At 41.6% G+C, this 13027-nt stretch overlaps 1 protein-coding gene across 1 annotated transcript in view; it reads right to left on the minus strand.

Moving 5' to 3' along the window:
• Positions 1-2028: 2028 nt before the first annotated feature.
• Positions 2029-13027, minus strand: part of HMGN3 (high mobility group nucleosomal binding domain 3) — a 38260-nt gene continuing 27261 nt past the window's right edge. The window contains exons 3-6 of the mRNA XM_049896173.1: positions 7826-7855; positions 4593-4643; positions 3057-3170; positions 2029-2522 (exon numbers count right to left, since the gene is read on the minus strand). Of these exons, the coding sequence (XP_049752130.1) occupies positions 2484-2522; positions 3057-3170; positions 4593-4643; positions 7826-7855 (234 nt within the window). The 3' untranslated portion in view covers positions 2029-2483. The remainder of the gene's footprint in view (positions 2523-3056; positions 3171-4592; positions 4644-7825; positions 7856-13027) is intronic.

Here is a 13027-nt window from a genome sequence, read left to right on the forward strand (position 1 = left end):
CCCGGGGTTAGTTCAGATGGGTGGAGTAGCTCCCCGTGCTTGTGCCGCGACCGAGTGTCCCGGCTGGAACGCTGTTCTCCCCGCTCCAATACCAGTCGCTGCCTCCTGGGGACTTCTCCTACCAGCTGCGTCCCACGCCGCCCACGCGACCCGGATGGTCACCTTCCCGGGGTTAGTTCAGGGGGTGGAGCAACTCTCCGTGTTTATGGCGTACCTGCGTGCAGTCCAAATCCCTGTGGGACGGTTCCCCGGCTCGGATGCTGCTCTTTCTGCTCCAAGATCAGTCACTGCCTCCCGGGGACTTCTCCTAACGGCTGCGTCCCACACCGCCCGTGGAACCGGCTAGTCCCCCTCCCGGGGTTAGTTCAGGGGGGTGGAGCAGGTCTCTGTGCTTGTGCCGTACCTGACTGGTACGCTGGCTCCAGGCTCTGGAAACAATCGCTGCTTCCCCGTATTAGTTCGTTCTCCGTCTCTAAATCTGTGTTTGTTGTTCAGGGTTCGTAGATTGTTATGTATGTGATCGATTCACTTGTTTTTCCGTGTCTTTGTTGTAAGAGGGATCCGAGGTAGCGTCTGCCTAGTCCGCCATCTTGGCTCCGCCTCGACTTTTTGCTTTATATATAATTATTTGATATTTAAAAAAAAAAACACCCATATCACTTTTGTAATTTTGAAACAAGTAAACCTATGGAGAAAAACCCCACCTCTGAATTGGATGCTGGCCAGCAATGTACTTTGACTGCATACTGAGTATATACTGAAAATATTTTTGTAAAGTATTACAGGATACCAGACATTTTTCTTTGGGGTAAAAGTGTTTTTTAGCATATCCAACACAACTGCTCAGAATTATGGTACATTCTATTTTATAATCACAAGCCATGGAAACTATGGATGAGATCACTCTGTACATAGTATGGTTGATATCTGCAACAGACTAATGACTGATGGGGGACAATGACATAAGTTTAAGTTTTGAGCTGTGAAGTACAAGTGGAGGGAATTTGTTTTTGTTGGTAACCACAATATAATGGCATCTAAGGCAGGAGCCCCTGAGAAGTGCAGCCAGTGACTTAAGCCTTCATCTAAGAATTCAGCTTCCTGGGTGTAGAGATGGGGGGGCTCATGCAGTTACCAAATTCCTTGGGAATGCAAGCAACAAACAAAAAAATTCACGTTTATGAAATAGCTCCTCTGTTCCTGGTACTGTTACGCTCTTCCACAGTGACAAGGGCACTAGTCTGAAATACAGATGACTAGGTTCGAGTCTGAGCTCTGCTCTTTCCTGTGGGGCCTGAAGTAAATAACATATCTTCCTACCTCCCCATTTAACCTAGAAAGAAGCTCTAAAAATACCAATGTCAATTCCCTTCTCAGGCTGATGCAAGGCTGAAAGGTAGTCATGGTTAAAGAGCTTTCAAAGCTGTGAAGTCCTTAACGAATAGGAAGTTTTTATACAAATGTGACTAAGTATTATTTTGAAAGTGGGAGATTTTCCAGGCTAAGCCCTAGTTTATGGTTTTTATTAGTTCTTTATTAGGAGAGCTCTATCCTGGCAAATGGTTTGCTCTCAGCTACTAACCAAAAGGTTGGTGATATGAATGCACCCAGTGGTGGGTGCTGAGGAAGAAAGGCCTAGCAATCTACTTCCGTAATATCACTGCTATTGAAAACTCTACAGAGTGCAGTTCTACTCTGACATGCGTGGGGTTGCTATGAGTTGGAATTGAGGGCAACTGGTTTGGTTTTTCGTATCCTCTTTATAAGCCTTTTTTTTTTCTAAATTAGTGTTTTACTATATGGTGATGATTGCTGGTCATTTCTGGTATAAAGTACGTTAGATGTAATTCTTCTACACTGTCACTTTTAGGTGATTTTATTAAAATAGCTTCATTTTTAAAAACCAGAAAATTAAGATACAATTCTGTTTGACTTATTAGAGATAATGTTAGGGCACAGAATGTAGAAATTCCTTATATCTTCTGCAACAATAAAACAAAGCATTCTTAAATTTAGAAATGACACTACGAGGAAGGTATTTTGCAGGCAATAAAACCTTTTATTTTAAACCACAAATAGTCAGCAGGTGGCCACAACTATCCATCTTTCATTAAAATCACATAAAACCTGGGTACAAAAGCACCACTGATTATTGCTCTAGAAAAACTGCATGAAAAATTCAAATATACACGTTAAAAACACCACAGTATGCATGGGACTAAATTTTTAAAGCAAATACATGGAACGCTGAATCAATTTTACATACAGCTTCCAATATTAAATTGATGTTTATTTTACTTGAGAATGATGGAAATTTCCAAAAAGCATTCCTATGAGAAGGTAAAATGTCCATCCTTAAATATTTTTATATGCCAACTAGTAGAATCCTAAAAAAATTAGCATTTACAAAATACTTGGTAAAAATAGCTTTTAAAAGTTGTCCCAGGAGGTACATAAAACCAACCCCAATTTTTCATGACAATTCACTCTCCCTCGTTATCTACAGATTCAATTTTCTGTGCCTGTGAAAAAGAAAAAAAAAAAAGATACAGTTACTACTAAAACTGCTATAAGCCAAAGAAAAGTCTACCCCACCAACACACACACATTTGGGCATTTGTTTTTCAGTTGTTCTACTGTGAAGCCTATTTCCACTCTGAGTGTAAAACAGACAAGATACTACACAAACACTCATCTTCATTTACTGTTTTTCAAACAACCACAGAAGCCTTACCTGCAAGCTTTCAACGTTCATTAAAAAACACACACACACAGACACACAAAATCACACTACTATCTGATTCTAGTCACTGCAAACATGCTGAGTTTTCTACTGTACCCTTAACTCTCACTGTTTCAATCTGCCCCTTTACTGACAGTGTGCTGGGTGGGGTGCCTCTGGAGGTTGAGACATTAACAGTTGAGCGAGAGATGTGGATCTGCAATAACATTACAGGCAATAAAAAGAAACATTATGAACGTGCTATCACCGGCTGAAGGTCTGAGCAATTTCTTTAACACTGATTCAATCAGTGGGAGGCATTTACGGAAAGTACCTCTTCAGCTTTAGTTTCACCATTTTCAGATGGTGCAGTACCTTCCTTTCCAGCTTCCTGCTTTTCCTCCTTCTTCCCTTTAGCACCTTTGTTAATCTTCGCTCCAGGCTCTTTCTAACAAAGTACAGGGAAAGAGAGTATGTTAGACACGGTGTAGTATCAGCTAAAACCAGCCAGCTTCCATCTGGACATAAGGTGAAGTGGAACAACAGCCAACATGGCGGCCTTTAGGGAGAAATGGGAGCCCAATTTTGCTGGGCTTCAGCTGAGTTACACCTAGTTTACAGAAAATGTAATAGGCTGCTTAGAAAATCCACTGAACTTTCCCTTCCATAGAAAACATGATTCTCCTCGTGTATTGATGGTTCTCGGTGGACCTCCTCTCCCACTAAAGGGAGAAGTTTGTCACACATACAGCAGCAGCAGGCCTTGGTGAAAGGAGGCGGCGGAAGGTCGGGAGGAACTCAGCAAGGGAGAAGCTTTGCTGCCATTTTCCAGTGAAACACCTGACATGGAGACATGCGGTTTGAGTTACTAGAAAGCTGAGAGAAAGTGCTTGGAAATGAAACTTCAGATGAAGAAAAGTTCCTAATTTTAAGATAAAGCCACAGAAGAGAGTTCTGCTTCAGCAGTCACCTTCTCAATCTACTCTACAGGAAAACGACAACAAACAGACAAACAAAAACCCCATAAACATAGTTTCAAGCCACTTACAACAAGGGACAATGCTATGAAGGGTAGAGTGTTGATAAGCCATTTTGGGTAAGTTTCTTAATAATTCTGAGCTTCAGTTTCCTCATCTGCAAAATGGGATATTCAAACCTACTTCAATCGGGCTGACGTGAGGATTACATGAATAAATCAATCAGAATGGGGTCTGGCATAGTATAAAACCAAAAAACCCATTGTCGTCTAGTTGATTCCGACTCATAGCGACCCTATAGGACAGAGTAGAGCTGCCCATAGAGTTTCCAAGGAGCGCCTGGTGGATTTGAACTCCTGACCTTTTGTTTAGCAGCCCTAGCACTTAACCACTACGCCACCAGGGCTTCCTGGCATAGCATAGGGCTTTATAAATGTCTGCTGTTAATAATTATTACTGCTATTACTAGCCATCACACTGGCCTCCTAGGACCAGATATATGAAGTCAGAAGTGCCCTCCCCAATTCTCTGACATGCTGGCAGCAGTATTTTCAGGGCCTAACTTCACCTCCTCTGGATACCACAGGACCTGCATGTTCACAAGGCAGCTGCCAAACCCCGCTTTGGACATGAAGCTTCTTGGAGCAAAATGCCCAAAATCCCAGAACCGACTTCCTGCACCTTATTGACTGAATGGAAAACACATTCCTGTTAAAGCATAAAACCGTGCTTTATGCTTTTTGAGAATGCCTGTAATAGTGGTAACAGTTTTCTGGTCAGCACATTTAGCCTGAATCATTAAACGTGACCTTTTCTTGAATGATTTTTTAGATGTGGAATTATAATTTATTCATAGTTTAAAAAGCCAAAGGGGAGGAAAAAGCGCCTCTTACCTTAGCAGATGTTTTTCTCGGTTTAGGTTCAGGTTTTGGTGGAGCAGGTTTCTGCAAAGATAATTTAAATTATGCAAATACTGGAAAAGAGAACCCTTAGCACCAAAACAAACATAGAAAGACTGCAAAAGACAACAATCAATTTTGACTCTGGCTTTGTTCATTAAAAAAAAAAAAATTTGTCCTATTTTCAGCATCAGGTAACAGCATAAAGACCTCTCTGCATTTCATAACTATTTTCTCATGTGAACTGCTGGTGAGATTTAAAAGTCAACTTATTATTCCCGGGTCCAGAATATCTCTCTGGGAACAGGTTTAAGCTTCTATCTTCGACGTCTCTGTACCTCCTTTTATCACAGCATACCAGTGAGAGGAATGGCTCAGGCCTTCGACCAAGTAACTCAGTGAATTCGGTCCTAGTGGCCTTCCCAACAGTCTAGAAATCACAGCACAATCACAGGCAAAGCCCATCCGATGATGAAGGCTCCTGTTTGTGAAGTATTTCAAAATGATTTGCAAATACTTCCACCTCTGATGTAGATTTCAAGCTCTGCAGCCAAGCTTATTCCTACTTTCATCCTTTCCAATGCCACCTCAAGGTGAGAAGAATCTCTTGACCACCCAGACAACAGGCTCACTTGTTTCTAGAGCTTTTTATTAAGAATCTATTATAATGAAAAAATATCAATGGTTACCACCCACAATTTAAGATGTTCACAGATTTTATTAGCCAAACAGCCCACTAAAGCCAGGTGTTATTACGTCAATTTTAACTCATGGAGACCTTATGTGTGTCAGCGTAGAACTGTGCTCCATAGGGTTTTCAATGGCTGATTTTTTGTAAGTAGATAGGCCTTTCTTCCAAGGCATTTCTGGGTGGACTTGAACCTCCAACCTTTGGGTTAGCAGCCCAGTCTGTTAACCATTTGCATCACCCAGGGACTCCAAAGAGTAGTTATCTGCCTGCCCTCTGGCTGTGGTCCCTTCCATATATGACTTCAGCCCTAGCCAGCTTCCCCAGGGGCCTGAAACCAGGTGGCACACAGGGAGACTGGGGAAAGATAGTTTAAACCACTGGTTTTCTACAGATATTTTAGGTCAAATATTCCTCTCATAGATCCAGAAGAAAATAAGTGTGCAACTCTCCTGGCACTACGAAGAACAGTTTTTAAATAGGAAACACTGGCCAAGGCCTCCCCCGTGGAGAAAAATACATGTTTCTCCCCAACGCCCCTAGGTGGTTCAGGTTCATACTGAATGTAGACCTTTTCATCAAGGGCACAAAATGAAATTGCAGACAGTTCAATTCTGGAAGACTAACTGTTAGGAATGACCTTTCAAAAAAAAAAAAAAAATGCATTTGAAAACGAATGTTTTTATTAATCTTCTCACCACCCTAAATCTGCAGCCTGTTCCCAAAAAGGGCAGCCCTCACAGCTCCTAAATTTTCAGGATTTTAAATTTTGTTATTCTAGGCTTCGATATGTTGTATTAATAACATGTACTTGTTTTCTCAACCCATGGCAACTAATTTCATTTTCTATCATTTTCTGTAAATCAGATCTTGTAAATCAGCACTCAAGTGTTTTGATAGGACCAGGAGACTGTGAAGATTCGAAGTCCGTAGTCCTGCTGGCCGCTCATGAGGCTCTGGCTTTAGCACCACAGGGAAGTTTCCTTCTCAGTAAACCAAAAAAACCAAACCTGTTGCTGTGGAGTCGATTCCAACTCAAAGCGACCGTACAGGACAAAGTAGAGCTGCCCCACATGGTTTCCAAGGAGTAGCTGGTATATTCAAACTGTCAACCTTTTGGTTAGCAGCCAAGCTCTTAACCACTATACTACCAGGGCTCCCCTTCTTCAGTAAAAAAAAAAAATTTTTTTTTTTTTCTTCAGTAGAAGGGGCTAATATTGCTGGTGCTCAGGAAGAGCCTCATTTTAAATTGTTTTTTATGTGTCTTACAGAGAATATTCCTTTGACTGGAGATTTGTAGAGTACTATGGCTTTTTTTTTTTTTTTTTTATGGCTTTTAGTGTAATTTATTGTTAAATCCAAGTCCCTGTTTGTGCTCAGCTACTAACCGAAAAGTTGGCTGATAATTAAACCAAAAGGAGTTAAAACACAGCTTCGGAACCATCCCCAAAGGAGGTACTATTTACAGGGCACACCATCTCTGAAAGGTTTGCGCAGAGTCTGGTCAACTGCAGAGAGGGAAGACAGCACCCTGCCCTTCTGTATTCCCGGTGATTCTGATAATCGCTTCCTGAGGTCAGGACTCATGTAAAACACTGGCCCATGCAACCCAAAGTCAGCCATAATTCCGAATTTGTGACATGGTCCTAATACCCATTTCTGCTTCAATGCCCTACCCTGAGCCAGACACAGTATGGACTGAGGGTGACATTCATGCTTCCCTGGAGGACAAAGCAGCTTGCAGCTCTTGTGTGGGGATATCTGCTGTCAGTCAAGATGTCAATGCCTTTTCCTCTAAATCTCAGTGGGCAGCCTGGGTTGTAGGTATTTTAACAAAAATCTTTACCTGGAGCCCCCTTCCTTCCCCTACCAGAAGATCAGGCTGATAGTCTGTTGGCAGAATGAGGGCTGGTATATCAGCAGGGCAGCAGGGAGGAGCACAGGAACCAGCCAGGGGCACTCAGGGGTGAGGAAGAGCTGGAGCATGTTCCTCTCTGAGCTCAGCCATACCCGTCCCTCCCCTCGTCTCTTTCCTGGGTGTGGCACATAGAAGAAGGCTCCAAGTGACAAAGTGGAATCATGACTTCTTCAAAGATTCTCTAGCTCTGAAATGAGGCTAAAGTATATGTATTCAGACAACTTTCAGAACATTCTGACAAATGCTCTAACGTGTGAGCTGGGGCCACAGAAACAGAACTCTTGTCCACTTCAGCACATTGTAAGTAGAATCTGAAGGCTAGGACTTTATGTAATGTACTTCTTTGGCTTCAGGGATCCAGCAATATCAAACAACTTCCTGGGCTTTATATTCTTGGTTATGGGGCTTGTCACTGTTTTTCACTGGTACATCTAATTAAATGGTACAACACTGGTCAAATTTGCTAGAAATTGGTGTGACACAGATAGCTGTCAAAAAGAAGGGAGGAAAAAAAAAACCTCAAGGGAGATACCACCTTCAGCTTCCTTTTGCTACTTTGCTCTAGACAGAGGAAACATGTACTCCTAAGAGCTAATACCAAAGGGTTTCTAAAGTACTTACCGCTGACAACCTGGCAGACCGTCTTGTGGGCTACAAGGGAAGGGAAAAACATTTTTTTTGGTGATCATACACAACCAAGTTGATTTAAAAAAAAATCAGCATCTTACACCGTTGAAAGAATATTATGTATAACCACCATTACCCTCTCGAGGTGAATACAGTGAAACCTACCTCAAACCCTTTGGCCACTGAAATACTCAAGAGGGCATATTTCTAAAGAGGCGTAGCACACTGGTCAAAGAAATGGCCTCTCTCAATTAAGGGTATGGCAGGTAAGAAAAGGAAAGGAAAATGAATTTAGATTCCGATCCAAACCATATTGATACTTTTGTGACACAACTGATAGCAGGTACACTGAGGTGCTAAGACAGGGAGCAAAGGCCCTGAGATCAGAGGGTGCCTGTTTGAGGAACAGCAAAGGGTCTGGTGTGGTTACAGGAGAAGCAAGTAAAAGAGAGATAGGCTATACTGTCAGGGAGGTAATAGGGGGTGGGGTGTGGAACCTAGGAACTTAGTAAAACAGGGAGGAAAGGGGCCCCCAAATCTGCAAACAAAGTAACAAGAAATGGACCAGGGCACAGAAACAAAGCCATTCCCCAGAACAATGGGACGCGTATCTAAAAAAAGCCTGCAAACTTGTTTAAAGTTGCCTTTCAAGAAGCAGCTGGAGAAAACCAGGCCCCCGGACATGCGCAGAACATCCAGCTGTGACCGCTGTGTGACCTTCCACCAGGGGCAGTGAGGCGCTACAGCCCCAGCCAGGGAATTGAACCCTGGGAGCGAGAGACTGCACAGGCGTGACACCCCATAATAAGTTCTGCTACGAATCCCAGAGGCCTCTGGGACAGGTGCCATCTTGGAAAGCTGCTGTGCAAGCACCTTAGTTAACATATCCCTACCGGTGTCTATGAATAAACATGGATCATTTCCTGCCCAAGAAATTTTAAAAACTCAGGCCCCTCTTTTGTTCTGTGAGATGGGGGTATGCGTTGCTCTAGGCCCTCCTCGTCTCCGCTTGCAAGCCTCTTCAATAAAGCTTTGCTCGTGTAGAAAACTACGTGCCTTACCTGCTCATTCTTGACCGGTGAGTGAGAGGCAAGAACCTTATTCCGGTAACAGTGCTATTTAAGAACTAATCTCCAGTCTGACGCTTGTTCCTTAAAAATTGAACTAAACATTGTAAGTTATACATGAAGGAACTTTGTAATTGTGGAGAAACCAAATAGTGGGAGGTCTCTATCTTGTTACTATGTTAGAAAAGTGAATAGCTATACATTTCCAACTATTAAAAGTATATGTTCAAAGATTTAAATAGACTAAAATTTCACTGATCTTTTCTTTTCATTTGGAATTTTACAAAATTTATAAAGAACTGTGTTGAGATCAGTATTTTTCAGGAAATCGTTTCTTATTCAAGGATGGTGCAAATTAACAGCAAATGAGATTACAAAGAAATTTAAAACAAAACTTTTCCAGATACTTAAAAATATGCATACAGAACTGGTATTCTACTTAGTATTCAGCAAACACAGGTTTCTCAAGGATTTCACATTAGAAAAGTATGATTGCCTTCCTTTAAAAATGTTCCAGAAATATGTACTCCATACTTTTGTCTGTTTAATCCACTGCTCTATCTCCAGTAGAAAAAAGCACTACGAAGCACACAGACTCTCAAGAAATATTTGCTGAATAAATGAATTCAAGCTTCTTCCTGATTCTTACTTTTCTATGCAGACTCTGCCTTATTAGATTAGCTTAAATGATTCAAATCATTTTTCTTAAGGAGAGTCAGTAAAAACCGTCAGCAGGAGCCCACTTCATGACTGTGAAGCATCATGGAATTCTAGAAGTGCGGCTTAGGTCAGTCTAGGTCAGTTGGTCAGGCCAAACTAGAAGACATATTTCTTGCCATCTCCATATCTAAGAACTTTCTTGCTGAAAATAGCCAAAGGAAGCTAAACTCATCTTTCTTTAAACTACAGAGGGGGAAAAAAGGGATAGAGCTTCCATGAATAATTTTAACCCTGGGGTCTTGAGGAAAGATCAGAGCCAGACTGAAGGCCAGCTAGCAGAAGATGCCAAGAATAGGAGACTGTGCAGTTTAAGCAGTTGGCTGTGATAAATTCACTACACAGTTTAAGCGGGTGCTGAGCTCATCAGGCAGCTCAACCCACAGCCTATGGATTAGCACAGGAGAAGTCCATGTATCAGAGGCAGATTCTCCACAGGAAATGCCACATATTACCTGCTAGGATTACTACCCATATAACTGATTTCATGAAGCACCAGGAGCCACTGGGAGTCAGAACCCAAAATCTGTGATGCCTTTCCCAGGATGGTTAATTTAAAAAGCTACAACGAACTAGTTGCCGTTGAGTTGATTCTGACTCATGGGCACCCCATGCGTGTCAGAGTAAGAACTGTGCTACTCTGAGTTTTCAATGGCTGATTTTTTGGAAGTAGACTGCCAGGCTCTTGTTCTGAAGTACCTCTTGGTGGACTAGAACCTCCAATCCTTTGGTCAGTAGCTGAGTGACTAACCGTTTGCACTACTCTGGGATTTCAATTTAAAAGCTACACTGCATTAATTGCGTACCTTCGAAGAAAAGGCAACATTATCAATTAAAGAGGTCAGCAGGTGGGTACACTGGGCTACTTCAATATGTTTTCTGAGAGGAACACCTGTCAGTTTCCAAACAGAGCGCAGTTTCCAAACAGAGCTCGGTGTAGAAGCTTCTGTGTGGTCTCAAGAACTACTCACACCATCTCACAAGTCAAGTATGGGAGAGAAGAGCACTCGGACCCGAGAGGGAGAGTAGCAGCCTTCTGCTAAAGAAAGGTGAATGGGCCTCATCTGAAGAAATTATTCCTCCCTGTCTGGTGACAAGTACATGTAACCTGCTGGCCTTACCTCACTGTTTACTTCATCTCTGTCATGTCTGTCTCCCCTGCTGTACAGGGCCATCTCCTCTTACTTTTCTGTGGCCCCACTGCCTTGCAGGAGCCCTCAATAAATGTTGAGGTGAATGGAATGGTAAATACCAGAGATGTCTGGCAATTGTGAGCTTGGGAGGCCCTAAGGTCACTACTCAGTAATTCTCCAGTTTGGGGCCAGACAAAAGGGGCTAAATACATACGTTCATCATTACTCATGACTGCTTCTCCATCTGCCAACTATTTGTTCTTAGTAAAGTCTCACTTCAGTGCGACTGAAGTGAGGCAAAATCACATGAAAAAGTCACCAACTCTGGTACTCTTGCTCCTCTCCCCGGAACATACTGAATAGGCAGAGTGATATTGAAGAGTCCTTCAGGAACTCGAGAGAGAGATTCCAGTCAAAGCACTGCTTCGCAGGGCCTGGAAGTCGTTCTGACACAAAGAACTCACTAAGGTTATATAATTCGGGACCAGTGTAAGAGTTTCAAAATACAAAGCCTACAAAATCAATGCGAAAATGAAGTCTCCCTAAGCTGTCTAAACCAACCAGTCTCTAAACAGCTTATTTTAACTGTAAAATCATTTTATGACTTCCTGCTTAAAACTTACCAGCTATTCTTCCTATGTCATTAAAAAAAAAAAAAAGACTCGTCTTCAATTTTCCTTTCCCTTTCCGGTAAACATCCTAAGAGGTTTTGTTATTCACTGCAAATAGCTTTCACTCATAGTTAGCAGTACTGATCATGTATGCAAGGGCACACAGTATCCTGGAAAGCTCCATCAGTTTTCACAGCCTTTAAAATCCATAAATGATGGACTAGCTACTAGTTACGACTGCTACATTTTCCTCCTTAAAACACTGGAATTTGAAGTACACATTTGTGACTCAGGCTGTTGGGTAGGACAAAAAAAAAATAAAAATTTCTCTTGATTTGTTGACTGAGTGTGAATACTCAGAAAAAGTGGTCAAAAGAGTAGTTCTCAGGGAAAGAACGAAAGCTTTTAGAATGAAGGGTCACCAGGAGAGTGTGAGATCATTAATACGTGGGTTTTGTCACTGTGGCATATAAGTGCTGGGTACCATGGAAGGATTCAGTAAGTGTTTTTTGATTAACTGATCATCCTCTGGGTTGGAGAAAATCCTGGTGGAGGCTATTCTGAAAGGCATGGACTCCTTTATTGTCATGGTTACAAATGCAGCAAAGTCTAATCTCATTCTGACAAAGTTCACAGGAATAGCTAGATTCAAGTACGGTCTCATTGGACCTTGAAATATATGGCCATTCTATTGGAATGTGGAAGTATTTTTATGAGATTTCTTACTGATCCTGAGCCTACTCAAGTACTTCCAATAAAAACCAAAAGTCAAATTGCTTTTAATTATTCAAAAATGAAGAGTGATATAGAGGTGACCTTTGTATAACTGGGAAATGGGGAAAGGTATACAGCAGAACCTTGGCTAGGGAATGAAGGAAAAAGAGAAATAGGCACTGGATTCCCAGATATTTATGATTATCACAAAAGAGGCATGGGGACAGAGGATTCTAATTCAGGAGATCCAGGTATTTTTCCTGGTTCTGCTACTTACAAGTGTGACACAAGGGGCAAATCATGTATTTCCCTGAGAGCCTTGTTTGCTGTAGTAAAGACAAGGATAACAATATCTGCCTATCTGCTAACAAAAATCACACTTCTCTGAAATTCTTTATTCCCCTTCCTTGCTTTATTTTTCTTCATAGCAAATATTCAATTATTTTATTTTACACACACTTTCTCCCCATTTAACTGGAAGCTCCATGAAGACAGGGATTTGTCTGTTTTGTTCACTATGAAATCTACAGCGCCTAGAACAGTACCTAGCATGCTGTAGGTGTTCGATACACTTTTATTGAGGCATGAATCTGTCCTGCTTTCATTTAGGGTTATTGAAAGGATCAGATAAAATAATGGATGTGAAAACGCTTTTTAAATTGCCAAGTGTTAATGACTGCAATCTATTATTTTGATTATTTATTGCCCAAGTTTTTTCCAGTACTGTACTCTGCACAAGGCCCTTCAAATATCATGTTTTTGGCAGAGGGTTTTTGAAGGAGGATTCCCCCTTTGTAATTGCTATCTATTTTTACTAACATCAAGGTTGTGCATACTTAATGATATAACCAGCAAATTCAGTCAATTCTATGGGGGGAGGGGGAATCAATCAATATATTTTGTGACAATTTTCACCCAAAACTACCAGTTAAGTGACTGACCTTTGCACTTTTT

This window comes from Elephas maximus, chromosome 1 (assembly GCF_024166365.1).
Source record: "Elephas maximus indicus isolate mEleMax1 chromosome 1, mEleMax1 primary haplotype, whole genome shotgun sequence".
Lineage (NCBI taxonomy): Eukaryota > Metazoa > Chordata > Mammalia > Proboscidea > Elephantidae > Elephas > Elephas maximus.